Below are 15,397 nucleotides of genomic sequence, written 5' to 3'. Positions count from 1 at the left end.
TATTCTTTAACAGTTGTATATAACTAAAGTTTCTTGCAATTTTGACACTTACTCTTTCCCCCCTCTTTCTCTGTGAAGATAGCTGGAGATTTGTTGGATCTTGCTGGTGATAGTGCATTTGAAACTGTGCAAAATCTTTTATTGGTGAGTTTTAGTTTGTAGAATGTAGTAGAATAGTTTACTTTATTTTTATTTTGGAAGGCCCAAAGCTATACATGTATCTATAGTCTTGTACTCTCTTTCATTGACGAATAATATAGGAAGCACATTTTCCTCAATGGTGTATGTGGTTGGATGTGCTGGTTCCCCCCTTTTATTTCTTCTAAATGGTTGTTGGTAATGATTTTGAAAACTTAATCTTCTGCTTGTTTGAATAACACTGTTGGTTGGTGACCTTCACTTTCAGACTTAACCCATGCTTGGCAGCTATTTGGTATTTTAAAGGCACTGAAGTCTTTTGGTGGAATGGTTAGAACCTTAATTGATATTTCTTTGACAATTTGCAGCATCGAAAGGTGATTGTTGATTCTATCCATCATGGCTTATCAGTGTTGAAGTCTGATAAAAATGCTTCAAATGCTCAGTTTCGAAAGCCTAGTTATGGGACCCAGGTTTTACCATCTTCATTATAATTACTATGAATTTCTTCGCTTGTATATAGTGACATGTGGACACATATGTTATTTTATATTTCAAATATTGCCTTCCTGAAGGACTACTCTTTTTAGGTGACTGTTCAAACAGAGTCAGAAAAGCAAATTGACAAGCTTCGGCGCAAGGAGGAAAAGCGAAACAGACGGGGAGTAGAACACGCTGGTGACAGTAACTTGTCTGCATTGGACTTCTCATCATTACTGCGAGCAAGTGAGAGGAAAAATTTAATTGATGAGATCGTTGGTTCTGGAGATAGGTCCGAGTCAATAGCTGTTACTGCTCTCCCCGAAGGAACTGTCAGGAAGCATTTTAAAGGGTATGAAGAGGTTTTTATTCCCGCAAGACCAACTGCTCCAATGAAACCTGGCGAAAGGCTGGTATATCTCTATTCTGACTTCGAGATACTATCAGTTATTTAATCAGAGTAAAATTTTTGTTGGTGACTTTAATATAAGAAGATTTCCCTTTGACCCTACACTTCATTGGGGACAGGGTTACTCTAGGCACCTCTTTGGTGTTTTAATCATTGGCTTTTTAGTGGTGTTTCTTTGTATGACATGCAGAGTGATTGGCATGCTCCGTTGCATGACTTTGCTACACAGGTTTTAGTTGGTTCATTTTGTTTTGTTTGTGAGGATCCCTTATCATCTTCCTCTGTATTTTTTATTCTCTCTCAATGTCTTATTTATCGAGCTAAAATAAGATGAGATCATTTATACCTTATTAACATATGAAATGAGGGAGGACTGTGATGCACAGGTTACTGTTGTGATAGGATTTTTGGTTTTTGCAAGATGATATTGTACCACATTTAAATATTAAAACCCATATTTTCAAAATTTCTATCATCTCTAACTAAATATTGACAAATTGCATGACTACATGTTCCCGCTATCCCCAAAAATGGTCTTCTAAGTAATGGTTTTTGATAGTGGCATCATTAGTTCTACAATGTTGCATTTTCAGATTGAGATCAGGGAGTTGGATGACTTTGCTCAAGCTGCTTTCCGTGGTTATAAATCACTGAACCGTATCCAGAGCAGGATATTTCAAACTGTTTATGGCACTAATGAGAATATATTAGTAAGTGATCCAAGTCTTCTTCTCAAACTTGATATTGGTCGTAGAGGTCTTTCCTTAAGCAAAAAAGATAGTTTTAGTTTTCTTATAGCTATGATTTTTCATTTGATATTTCATTTGCTTGCAGGTGTGTGCTCCAACAGGAGCTGGCAAAACTAATATAGCTATGATTTCAATTCTACATGAGGTGAATAACCAATTTCTTTACATTTGCTCTTTTCTTGAAAGATATGATTTATTTCTATCGTCAGTTAATGTTATACGTTGGTTCTACTCCTTCTGGTTATCTCACGAAACAAAGAAAGATGGTGATGTACTAGCTGCATACTTTGTATTTACCATACTTTGTATTTACCATACTTTGTAATTAACTACTAACTGTTTCTGTTTCTCTAATATAATAAATACATATACAATCAAATAAAATGATGTCTTGCCGTTTTAGTCATTTAACGAATTTCAACTAGTTCTGTAACTTGTTTTGCCAAACAGCTCTAATTCAATCAGCTAGCTACACAACTATAAATTTTCAGACTTCAGCTGCAACATCTTGCTGAATAGATCCTTAATTGTTCAATTTTTTTGGTTCTTTTTCTTCTTTTAGTTTAGTGAAGTGGATTTGTTATTCTCAAATTATTTGTACTCTTCATTTCTATGAAATGAAACACTTTTCCTGAAGAAAAGGTTCGTATTTTGGTGAATCACTTGTGCAGATTGGACAGCACTTCAAGGATGGTTATCTGCACAAGGATGAATTTAAGATAGTTTATGTTGCTCCAATGAAGGTATATGCTTGTGTGGCTATTTTTTTTATCCCTATGTTCAGCTGTTCCTTTTGTTCCATGCATTTATGCATGGTTTCTTAATTTAGATTCTTGTCCTTTCTAGGCTTTGGCTGCAGAAGTCACATCAACATTCAGCCAGCGTTTATCTCCTTTGAATATGACTGTCAGAGAGCTTACTGGAGATATGCAGCTCTCTAAAAATGAACTGGAGGAAACTCAGGTTTGTTATGAAAATTGCAGGGTTAAGTTTTTTTTGCTATCATGCAAACTAACTTGAGTTTTTATTTTAATTGTGGTTTAAATCAGATGATAGTGACAACACCTGAGAAATGGGATGTCATCACTCGCAAAAGCAGCGACATGTCACTGTCGATGTTGGTGAAGCTCTTAATTATTGATGAAGTGCATTTACTCAATGATGATAGAGGTCCGGTAATAGAGGCTCTAGTTGCTAGGACCCTACGCCAGGTAATGCTTTTTTAACTAATGTTTTTATTTTGGTGAAGTTAATATGCATGAAGCATTTCTATACCTAGTGATTTGTGTTTATGAAGAGAAATCTTGATTGGCTTCCCTCCAATGATGTCTTTTTGTGTTTTTTGGGCCCTTATTTAAAATGTATAGAATTGGAGTAGATAGGTGCCCCTCTTTGGTGTTGAGGAGCTAACAAATAGTTTTCTAAGCAAGCAGGAAATGGAAAGCATGGAAGAGTTCTGTTTATTTTCGACCAGCATTTGCTTTTATTGTGCTACAGTTGCATTGAATCTAACGTATTATAAATATTTATAATGCATCACTCGAATTGAGTTTTATTATTTTGATGGAATCTATCAGATAATACTTGTACTTTTGGTGTAAATGTGTAATTAATAAGATATGCATTTTGCGCATTAGTGCTATTCCCATTACTTGGTGGTGCCACTACAGCCATATATTTTATTGTATTTCCCCACATGATTATTGACTTCTAACTGAACAATTTGTTCAATCTTTTTTGGTATCAGGTGGAATCAAGTCAAACAATGATACGCATTGTGGGCCTTTCTGCCACTCTTCCCAATTACCTAGAGGTATTTGGTCCAAATAATATATATTTGTTTTTTTGTCTTCTGTCGACCTTGACGTTCTGTACACTGAAAGTATTTGCTGGACCCTACCTGTAAGTTCTGACTATAAATTTTCACCAGGTTGCACAATTTCTCAGAGTAAATCCAGATGCAGGTCTTTTCTTCTTTGACTCTACTTATCGTCCAGTGCCTCTTGCTCAACAGTATATTGGGATTAGTGAGCCGAACTTTGCAGCTCGTAATGAGTTGTTGAATGATATATGCTATAAGAAGGCAGGGTTTCTTTTCCATCTTGTTATATTCAAAACATGATAAATCTTGCAACAGCGGCTAATTTGCTAGCTTTGCCTCGCTTGAGCCAGGTTGTTGATTCTATTAGGCAAGGTTATCAAGCAATGGTATTTGTTCATTCACGAAAAGACACTGCAAAGACTGCTCAGAAACTGGTTTGTCATTTTGGAAGTTTTATACAATCATGTTATTTGATTTGAAGTTCTTGGTCCATGTATTGGAGTATTTACTGAAAGCATTATTATTTTTTAAATTATTGACTTGCTATTTAAAAAGTTCAACATGGTTGTGAAATAAATACTGTCATAGCATTATGTGGCTGTTCTAATATTTAATTTGTATTTTATGTGAATTGTTCATATATTAATGAGAGTTTGCCTATGTATTCTTGATGCTATACTTACATAGCTGGTACTAAGTTCGGATAAAAGGTGAAGTTTGTATTAGGCAATTGACAACTAACATTAGTATTTGTTGAATCTCTATGATATGGATCATTGATATCCTAACTTAATGTTGGGTCGTTGCCCAAAAGCAACACGCTGTATCGCTCAAATACAATGTCAAATAAGCAAGGGCCGCTGCCTCGCCTCCTGGATGTAGTGAAAAATAAGCAAGAGTTCCCGCAATTGCATGATCAAAAGCAATTAAGAAGCTAGTTCACTAGTCTAGGATACAAATCAAAACATGAAATATGAACACTCTTATAGTTAAATCAATGAAAATAGTAGATAAAACAATTAGGAGGAGGATAAATGTTTTGTGCCTAGAAGAAACTAAGTGGGTTGGTGAAAAACAAGGAAATTAAATGCTTTAGGTTTTAAGCTATGGTATATTGGTAACACAAGATCAACTAACTGAGATGGTTATAATTGTAGGTAAGGTATGGAAGAAGGATGCGATGAATATAAAAAAGAATGGTAGATATGGTCATAGCTCTAAGTTTGTAACAAATAAGCTATCCAGGGGATGCAAATATGAAAAGTAAGGGTATTCTAGATTTCTCCAAAGCTTTTGATTTTACAATAGTCAACACATGTTTTAAGAAGCGGGATGAACATCTTATCACATATAAGAGTGGGGTGACCTGTTGTCAAATCGGTTTCTTTTATGGAAATCAAATAAAAAGTTTTGCTTTGAATGCTATTAGAATATAGCTACTCTTTATGTTTTCTTATAAATGCAAAGTCATGCCTGGAGATAGCCTGATGACTCAATATAGAGTTTCAATTATGGATGTAAAGGTTAATAGTAAAATAGATAGAAAAAACCAAGATAAAGTTCTAATAATAAAGTGGTGAAAATTAAAGGTAGGGAATAAATGAGCTTCTTAAAGGAATGGTTTTGGGAGGCACGCAAAAGTGAAACAATATGTGGGATGAGATGACCCAAGGAATTGGAAGATGGCGAAGGAGACACTAGGTGAATCTAGTGGCTTTGGATCAAAGGGTAAAAAATCATGGTGGTGGGACAAAAGTGTCCAAGACAAAGTTAAAGTGGAAAATGAGTATTATAAAGCATGGTCCTTACGTAAATACTGAAAGTTGTAAAAAAATACAAAACAACTAAGAAAGGTACCATGAATGTTATAAGCGAAGTGAGATATTGAGTGTATTATGGGTTATAAAAATCTCTAGACACCCAATAGGGGAAAGAAGCGTCTATAAGCTGGCTAACGGTGGGAAAGAAAGTTTAGAGACTTGGATCAAGTGAAGGACAAAGATATTAAGGAAAAATGGATGAACTATTTTCATTAGGTTTTCAATGACTTGGATCGAGTTAAAAATTATAGAGAATGATCAAAATTATACCTTTTATAATAAAATTTTGAGTAATGTACCTATTGAGGCTTGGAAGGTTCTAGGAGAGGATGACATTAGTTTGCTCATGAAGTTTTTTAATGAAATGGTGAAGTCTAAGAAGATGCCAAATAAGTGAAGGAGAAACATTTTAATCCCCATTTATATGAGCAAAGGAGATTTACAAAATTTTGTATACTATAGGGGGATTAAGCTCTTGAGTCAGCCTATGGAGCTGTGGGAGAATATTGAATAGGAGAATATTGAATATTGAATATTAGGTTGAGACAAGAGAAGTGTATTCTTGAAAATCATTTTCTTTTATGTTTTGGGGGTCGACCATGGAAGTGATATACTTGCTATTGTGGTTGATGTAGAAATGCTGAATGAACCGAAGAGACTTAGACATGATTTTCATTAATTTGGATAAGACGTATGATAAGGTGCATTGAGAGGTATTCTGAAATGCTCCATAGAAGAAAGGAGTACAAATTGCCTATTTTAGAGGAATCAAGGGTGTTTGATGGGGTCAAGACTGGTGTTATAACACACAATGTGGTTAAGATGATTTCCCAATTGCTACAAGATTACACTAAGAGTCATATTGAGCGCCTATCTGTTTATATTCGTTTGGGGTGTGCTTATTGCACACATCCAAGAACCGATGCCACAATGCTTGCTTTTGCGTAGGATGTTGTCTTAGTTGAAGACTCGGCAAATAAATTAAGTAGGATGCTTGAGGCGGAGTATATGGAGTTTAAATTTAGCAAAAGGCGAACAAAACCTGCTGTAGTGATAAATATGGGAGATCATATAATACCACAAAGATTAGTTGCAAGTGAGAGAGGGAGGATATGAAGAGGGGTGAGGGCTAAGTTTGTTGGAGGAAACCATTGGTTCTTTCTATACCCCTTGGTTATCTTTTTAACGATGTTGAGCATTTTATGCATTTGAATTTCTGTAAACCAGAGGACTGCCTTTGCATTTCAAGCTACTCTCCCAATTTTACTCGTTGCATTTCAGTCGGTAACATTTTGGTATCAGAGCTCCCATTGTTGGGGTGCCATGTACACTGCATCTGATATGGAGGAAAGGGTAGGAAGAGTAGAAGCAGGGATGTAAGTCAAAATCGAGATCTTTAAGCAGGATCGGGAGGGGAAGGACATGTAAAATGTGTGATCGTAAGATGAATTGTACGATCCTACCAAACATGCAAAATTATATTTGAATATATACATATGGCATATAAAGGAAGCAGTTATGTTTGAGAGAGAGAGAGAAAGAGAGAAAGAGAGAGAAGAGATGTAACTGAGTTTCAGTTTTTCTTATATTAAAATTCAGAATCAATGTTACAATAGGTGAGAGCTTCTATTTATAGTGAAGTCAGAAGCTTTCACTAGAAGCTAAACTAGGAAGTATAATGCAGTACGCTTTTGTAACTGCTTGGTAACTGCTATTGTACTGCATAACCAGTAATAATGCAGCACAGTTGATAACTTCTACTGCACTACAATACAATCTAACCCAGCTACAATTACAAGTACTAATTGTACTACCCAAGCTGATACTAGCAACATTGACTTCTAGTCTTTAAATAACACAAATACAGAAAATAACCTATAAATCACAAAATTAACAATGGCTCATTTGCAAAATACATAAGCAACAAAGCCTATTTTCAGGATCCTTACTTTGCTAGGACTTGCTTGGTATGTCAAAGAAGTAAGCATCTAAGTCTACTTCACCAGCCTTATTGCAGCCATTGCCCATACTGAATCAACTTTGGGAGGACATCTTGATGGGTTTCATTTCTGGGTTGCCAAGGTCTAGGGGGGCTGATTTGTTGATGGCCTTATTAGTCCGATTAACAAAGTATGTGCTTCTCATCCAACTCACCCACCCATATACAGCCATAGAAGTAGCAGCTCAGTTCGTAGTAAAGCACTAATTGTATCAAACAGAGATACTGTGTTTGTGAGCCAATTGGGGGGGGGGGATTTGTTCCATGTGGTCTGTTTGTTCCTCGGTCATTTATTTTTGTAAACGTGAACAGATTGTAGTTTTATCTGTCCCATTCTATGCTTATATCATATTATATTGGCATGTTTGACAGGTTGAACTTGCACGGAGGAATGAGGACCTGGAACTCTTTCTTAATAATACACATCCACAATTTTCCCTTATAAAGGTGATTATATAGCAAACATTTTTTGGATTTTCTGGTTGCTATACAATATCTATGCTTTTTCTGCTGAGTTTATTAATTTTCTATCTTACACACTTCAGAAAGACGTCATCAAATCCAGAAACAAAGATCTGGTTGAACTTTTTGAATTTGGCACGGGTATACATCATGCTGGGATGTTACGTTCTGATAGAGGACTAACTGAGCGGCTTTTCTCTGAAGGACTTCTGAAGGTATAACTTATGTTCAGTTTTATGGAATTACTTTCAAATTTTTGCTGCAGTTTCATCTAAGATTTCATTTGGATTTGTTTATTTTGATGAAAGAGACAAACATTCTTATTCATTATTATTTTGACTGTACCTTTTTGTATTTTTTATGTGTGAATGAGTTTTTATAAAGGAAAGTTAAAAGCACTAAAAAAAGATCATTTATTTCCCTAGCTTTATTTTGGCGCTTCTCGGAAAACACTTTTATATCACAAAAAACCTTTTAAATCATGGGAGAACTACTTCTCAAATATTGCATTCAAACATACCTTTACCTTTTTATGACCTTTTAAAAAATAGCTAACAAATTTTTTTTATTCTCAAAATCTCATCCAGACATATGCCATTTGTTCCTTTTAGGTACTTGTCTGCACGGCAACGTTGGCATGGGGTGTCAATCTACCTGCTCACACAGTTGTTATTAAGGTTTGCAGTATTACCATGTATCTAATTTGTTTATATAAATATGACTCCATTTTCATCCATCCAATTGTTTAATGTCTGGCGATTTTGTTGCTAATCTTGTATTTAAAATTTAAATAAATTGGCCATTTAAAAGTTGAAAATGTAGTTGTGGATAGTTTCTCATGTGATGAAATTTAAGAGGGGGGATGAGACATGTCAAGAAAGCTTAGTTTCCTAGAAAGTGACAGCCTTTGTGAACTTGTTCATATGAGTTTGAACAAAGGTACTGTCCAGATGGCAACTACCCTAACTCTCAAACCACCTCATATAAAGTCACAGCCTTAAACTGAGTCATGTCAACTAGGAAAACATGTCATCAGAAATATTGGGTCCAACTCGTGTGTCTTCTTTGGATTTAAGATATTTTGTCGCTTTAATTTATTAGAAGTGTACTCGTTATTGATTTTACATCACTTAAGCTCATTACTTAAGTTGTTTAGTCAGTTACTCTTAGTTAGAGTTTGTTAGAACTGAATCCTCTCTAACACTCTCTATATAAAAGACTCGGCTGCTCCTCATTGTAAAACACAATTATAATAATACAATTCCTGATTTTCTCTCTTATCTTCTTTAGAATTCTCTTCTCTCTTACATGGTATCAAAGCCATGGCAGCCACAACCACCAACACTAGAACTATTCCCTCTTCACCACCGCTTTCTCCCTCCGCTGCTTCACCGCTTCAAGCAATTTCTTATCCACTTGTTCTTCCTCTTTTGTCTGAGAAACTGACGAAGAAAATTTACTTGGTGTGGCTCCATTTTATGCTCGCAACCCTAACCTCCAATAGGGCTAATAGATTCTTCTTAGGAACTGAGATTCCTCACAGATTTCTCACGAAAGATGATCGTCTCATCAATCCAGCGTATCTGCGTTGGGAAGAACTAGATCAAACTGTATTTTCATGGATCATGAATTCTCTATCTGAAGGACTTCAACCGCGTGTCATTGGCTGTCGTCACTCATGGCAACTTTGGGAGGAACTTAATTCCTATTGCAATTCTCAAACAAAAGCGCGCAATCGCTAGTTGCGTTCTCAACTTCGTTCCATCTCACATGGTCCGAGTTCAATTTCTGAATACTTCACAACAATTAAGGAACTTGTGGATGCTCTAATCTACATCGGTACACCGATTTCAACTGTTGAACACATCGATTATATTCTCGATGGACTTAATGAATGGGTCTTTGTTTCTATCTCAAGCCAAATACATCAATGATCTTCTTGAAAGAGCTAACCTCTCTTCATCTAAGTCTCTCCCTACACCAATGGCTAGCAATTGTAAACTAACTAAGCATGGAACTGACCTCTTTGAAGACCCTACGTTTTACAAATCCATTGTTGGTGCCCTTCAATATGCAACTGTCACCAGACTAGACATCACCTACTGTGTGAACAAGGTGTGTCAATTTCTTGACAAACCTTGCAATTCTCACTGGACAGACGTAAAAAGAATCCTTAGATATCTCCAAGGGACTCAGAATATGGGATTAACAGTCAAACCTGCTGGACATCTATCCAATTTATCCATTGTAGCCTTTTGTGATGCTGATTGGGCCTCAGACATTGATGATAGAAAATCTACCTCGGGTGCTTGTCTCTATTTGGGTCCTAATGTTGTCACCTGGTGGTCAAAGAAACAACGTACTATATCTAGATCCAGCATTGTAGCATTCTATTTTTTGTGTTGTACAAGTGTGTGTCAGTAATAAAATAATACCAATATGAGCAGTTTTACAGTTGTTTCTGCATTTTCTAGTTTTGGTTTTCCTATCAATTGGTCCGACCTGCCGGATCTATAGAGGAGAATTTCAAAGTGTTGTTGCATAAATGAATACTGTTTGTGGCAGCTCTAGAAATGGGCCAAACGAAATAAATCCACATTGCAGAACATACAATCGTCGTCCTCACAAAGAAATTGAGAAGAAGTTCAATAAATGCAAACAGACCGGACAAGGCAGTGTCCATGGTGGGGAACATTAAGAGGATATGAAGGTTAAGTTGGCTAGTTTGAGGATATGGAAGGTCATGACATCCATTGGTTCAACCTTTTGAAGGAGTCAGAAGACATTTGACATGGGCTAAACTCAAGAGGGCACTCATTGCATATTATGGGGGCAGAACATATGAGAGTACGAACAGGGAACTGGTCAAACTGTAAAACTGCTCATATTGGTATTATATTATTTTGATCCTACAGAGGATGATCTCTGCCCCACACTCCGAAATTCAAATTCCAGAATGCTAACCCCCGAATCAGTCTTATGTGTATATCTTAACCTAGCCAGACTCACAAAATAACTGTCACATCATTATTAATAACTGCTATTGACTTCAGCTACACAACAATACTGTTATGTCATCAATAATAACTATCATTTAGTAAACTGCCTTCTACACCCCTGTATTAGTAAATACTTTCCACACTTTGGGCAGCCTAGAACTCCAGTCCATCAATTGATATCCGTGGACTCTTAACGCATTTGTTGTAACTTGTAATATATTTGGTTCCGTAATTAATGGTCTGCATGATATTGTAACCACTCATTACCATTGCAAGCACCTAACAATTTAAACTTTTAGGAGGGTCCTTTAGAGAGGCATTTATGGTGCTTTCTTTTGAAATTATTTCACAGTAGCCTAGGCTTCAGGAGCCACTTTCTATTTGTTTTTGTGAAATTCTGTGTATGCCTTTACATTAGGAAGCGTATTTTAAAAGAACATTCTCGTTCTGGAACAATATGTTGTAGGCTTGTAGCAGCATCTTATTGGGTTGATGTGTAAAACTTTATATCGGTAGCCTCTGATCATATACACTCAATTGTCATACATGCGACTTGGTTTCAGTATATTTTATTTTGCTATGGATTCTGTATGAAATTATTGCCTGTAGGCCTTACTGGTCAAGTTACTTTGTCCGTTAGATTGACCTGAATATTGTTCCCAGGGCACTCAATTATATGATCCAAAAGCTGGTGGGTGGCGAGACCTGGGAATGCTTGATGTTATGCAGGTAGGATCTGTAGTCTCTTGTATTAAGTACATGTAAAGTGATTTTGTTTTCTATATAAGATTGTCATTACTGAAGATGCTGCTTCTTTGACATTTTTCTGTAGATATTTGGGCGAGCTGGGAGACCTCAGTTTGACAAAAGTGGAGAAGGTATCATAATTACATCTCATGACAAACTAGCATATTATCTACGGCTGCTGACAAGTCAACTCCCTATAGAAAGCCAGGTAATGATAAGGAAAATAGCGAGGCAGTCATGTCTATTGCAGAAGATTTTTTGTTCTAGATTTGCCATTGTTTACTGAATTTTTTCATCATTTGCAGTTTATCAGCTCCTTGAAAGATAATTTAAATGCAGAGGTGGCATTGGGTACTGTAACTAATGTGAAGGAAGCCTGTGCATGGCTTGGCTATACATACCTTTTCATAAGGATGAGGATGAATCCTCTGGCATATGGTATTGGGTGGGACGAGGTATCTAACTATAAACTTTATTGAACCAATTCTACAATGTATTTGTAAATCTTCGATTGTCTAGGGTCGTGTCGACTCTAGAAATAATGTGAACATTAAAAAGTGGATTTGAATTCTATTCTGTGAAACATGGTAGTGGTGACATGGAGAGCAAGCTCTTCTTGAGAAGCTGTAACAATATAATAAATTGATAAAGTTTGATTACATATTTCCTATTTAGATAGTCTTTTAGGGATGCACCTGTCTGCCAGTATTTCAGATGGCTTACATTGTGTATCCCTGTGTGTTCCAACCATATCTATCCTGGTCTTATCTCACAAGCCTATGTGCCTAAAATCTACTAAGAAAAACAAGAACTTGTACCCAAGAGAAAGAACTTTGTATTTTATTTTTCTGACATGCTTCAAGTCATTAGCACGACCTTTAAGCATTTCGTGATGATTTTTATATGCTGTCTAGAGTAACACAGGTGATTTCTTGATCTTCTATGCTTCAGGTGATGGCAGATCCTGCTTTAAGTTCTAAGCAAAGATCTCTTGTAATTGAAGCTGCACGAGCACTTGATAAAGCAAAAATGATGCGGTTTGATGAGAAAAGTGGCAATTTTTACTGTACCGAGCTTGGTCGTATTGCCAGCCATTTTTACATCCAATACTCTAGTGTTGAAACATACAATGAAATGTTAAGGCGACACATGAATGATAGTGAGGTTATTGATTGTTATCTTAGTGTTCATGATTTCTGCTCATTCTTATTTATTATATACGATTTTAAGGATTTTTATTTGATTTTAAATTTGCCATTGAACCGGGTTATGTAAAGCTTCTTTGAATGGTTCCCGTGGTGTTTCAAGGAGATGCCATCTTCAATTTGCAAAGAAATTGGGCAGCCTTTGCATCCCTACTTATTTTTTTCATGTTCTTATGTGTTATTAATGGATTTGATGATACTTTGGGCGGCCTCTTGTTATACTTATGTTATTTTCATTTTTAGAAATTCTATTTTTAGGTAAAGAAGGTCTACTATAGCAATGATTATTTCTTACTTAGATTACTATAATGATATTTTTTTTGTAAAATTTGAATACTTGTACAGCTTGTTGGTTAGTATTTTTATAGCTTGGTTCAGTTCTTTGTTATGACTTATAATCCTACACATCAATGGCTTTTTTTTGTCTTTTCATGTTTTTTTTATATTGTCTCACTGTAGGTGATTAACATGGTTGCACATTCTTCTGAATTTGAGAATATTGTTGTTCGAGAAGAAGAGCAGAATGAACTAGAGAATTTGGCACGCAGATCATGCCCCTTACAAATTAAGGGTGGTCCTTCCAATAAACATGGAAAGATTTCCATTCTGATTCAGGTAACGTTCTTAAGCTGTTGGCTTTGTTTTCCTGTTAGGATACCAAAATAATTGCAGGAGTGATATATGACTTGTTTCTTATAAAAACAATTAATATATGGCTTGCTGTTTGCAGTTGTACATATCTCGAGGCTCCATAGATTCTTTTTCTCTGGTATCTGATGCTGCATACATAAGTGCAAGCTTGGCTCGTATAATGCGGGCTCTATTTGAGATTTGTCTGCGAAGAGGCTGGTGCGAGATGACTTTGTTCATGTTGGAATATTGCAAAGCTGTGGATCGCCAAGTCTGGCCGCACCAACATCCTCTTAGACAATTTGACAAGGATCTTTCTGCAGAAGTTTGCCCTTAACTATTTCTTTTACTATTTTTTGTAGCCTTATGTCATACTTGTGCTTGATAATCTTTCTTGGCTGGTCTAGATATTGCGTAAGCTTGAAGATCACGGGGTTGACCTTGATCACCTGTTCGAGATGGAGGAAAAAGACATTGGGGCATTAATTCGCTATGCACCTGGAGGAAAGGTATGCACATTTTAGTAGGATGGTTCTCATTTCCTTTGGTGGTGGGTGGATTCAGACGTTGGGGAAATTCTAATTAGTATATTCATATCCCTTTCCTCTTTAGCTTGTCAAGCAATACCTAGGGTATTTTCCATCACTTCAGCTAGCAGCAACTGTGAGTCCAATAACCAGAACTGTCTTGAAGGTAATTCAACAGTGAAGAACTCTTTCCTGAATACTCTCCTCATTGATTTCATCGCATAATATACCCTTGATTTTCAATTTCATATAATCAGTCATTATATTCAGGTTGATTTGGTCATTACGGCTGTTTTCGTTTGGAAAGATCGTTTTCATGGTACTGCTCAACGTTGGTGGATTTTGGTTGAGGTGATTCATCAATAATTGTTCTCTTATAATATTTTTGTTATATGATTACTCACTTTACAAATTGTTTGATTTTTGTTAAATAAACCCAGTTATATAGTTACATGATCATCTGCTAGAAATGTCATATTGATTTGCAAAAGTACATAAATGAGACTCATTTGTGCTTGTAGAAAGCATTTGCCTTTGATATGGTGATGTGATTTCTGATGAGTGCTGACTATTTTACCCAACTTTTTTTAGTGCAAGCATTGGCGCAACAATATAGTTGCTGCCTAGTGACATGCAGATCATAGGTTCAAATCCTACAAACAACCTCTCCACTTTGGAGGAAGGCTCCATACATTTACCCTTCCCGTACCCACCATCTAGGAGCCTTGTGTACTGAGTCGTCCTTTCTATTGTAGCTAACAATTTTCTCAGGATTCCACAGATTACTCATCAATTTTGTTCTGACATAAAAGAATAAATTAGTTAAGGTTAGAAAATGACGAAAATTACATGAAAATTGAAAGATAGGGGATTGCCATGACGAAAAAAGGGAAAAAGATAAACCATCATTGAGGCAAAGAAGCCTAAATTTGCGTTATGCATAATAAATTCAAGAGTAGATACTTATTTCAGTCCCTCATGTTTTTCGGCACCAGTTTGGTCTCTCAAAAATTGAAAATTCCAAAATTGTCTCCAAAAAATTCAAATGTGGGTCAAATTGGTCCTTTTTAGGGTCAAATTAGTCCCTATTAGGTGTTGTAAAACATGCTAGAAAGGACTAATTTGACCCACATTTGAAAATTTTGTGGATTATTTTGGGTTTTTCAATTTTTTAGGGACTAAACTGATAAGGTTGAGAAATATGAGGGACTGAAAGTATTTACTCTAAATTCAATGTCCTTATCTTGTCCCAAATTAGTTGAGACGGATGCTTTAGAAATTGGCAACATGTTTATGCCTTGTTCAAAAAATGTTCCATTTTGTCCAGCTTAAGTATTTAGATTTTATTTTGTTCTAAATGGTTTTGCTGGAAAAAAAATTATGATGGGGCCCAAATGGCATTAATTCATC

At 36.0% G+C, this 15,397-nt stretch overlaps 1 protein-coding gene across 1 annotated transcript in view; it reads left to right on the top strand.

The window, feature by feature from the left end:
- The window catches only part of LOC109358385 (DExH-box ATP-dependent RNA helicase DExH14), a 30,411-nt gene that overhangs the window by 3,025 nt on the left and 11,989 nt on the right, over positions 1-15,397 (top strand). Inside the window, exons 5-27 of the mRNA XM_019602582.1 lie at positions 79-144; positions 507-611; positions 729-1,031; positions 1,621-1,737; positions 1,862-1,921; positions 2,448-2,519; positions 2,623-2,739; positions 2,826-2,987; positions 3,524-3,589; positions 3,707-3,859; positions 3,949-4,032; positions 7,790-7,864; positions 7,963-8,094; positions 8,491-8,556; positions 11,542-11,607; positions 11,711-11,833; positions 11,931-12,080; positions 12,577-12,789; positions 13,290-13,445; positions 13,561-13,785; positions 13,868-13,969; positions 14,073-14,153; positions 14,258-14,338. Of these exons, the coding sequence (XP_019458127.1) occupies positions 79-144; positions 507-611; positions 729-1,031; positions 1,621-1,737; positions 1,862-1,921; positions 2,448-2,519; positions 2,623-2,739; positions 2,826-2,987; positions 3,524-3,589; positions 3,707-3,859; positions 3,949-4,032; positions 7,790-7,864; positions 7,963-8,094; positions 8,491-8,556; positions 11,542-11,607; positions 11,711-11,833; positions 11,931-12,080; positions 12,577-12,789; positions 13,290-13,445; positions 13,561-13,785; positions 13,868-13,969; positions 14,073-14,153; positions 14,258-14,338 (2,775 nt within the window). The remainder of the gene's footprint in view (positions 1-78; positions 145-506; positions 612-728; positions 1,032-1,620; positions 1,738-1,861; positions 1,922-2,447; positions 2,520-2,622; positions 2,740-2,825; positions 2,988-3,523; positions 3,590-3,706; positions 3,860-3,948; positions 4,033-7,789; positions 7,865-7,962; positions 8,095-8,490; positions 8,557-11,541; positions 11,608-11,710; positions 11,834-11,930; positions 12,081-12,576; positions 12,790-13,289; positions 13,446-13,560; positions 13,786-13,867; positions 13,970-14,072; positions 14,154-14,257; positions 14,339-15,397) is intronic.

Source organism: Lupinus angustifolius, chromosome LG10 (genome assembly GCF_001865875.1).
Source record: "Lupinus angustifolius cultivar Tanjil chromosome LG10, LupAngTanjil_v1.0, whole genome shotgun sequence".
Classification (NCBI taxonomy): Eukaryota; Viridiplantae; Streptophyta; class Magnoliopsida; order Fabales; family Fabaceae; genus Lupinus; species Lupinus angustifolius.
Note: the sequence above shows the minus strand (reverse complement) of the source record. Positions and strands in the feature narration are given on the sequence as shown.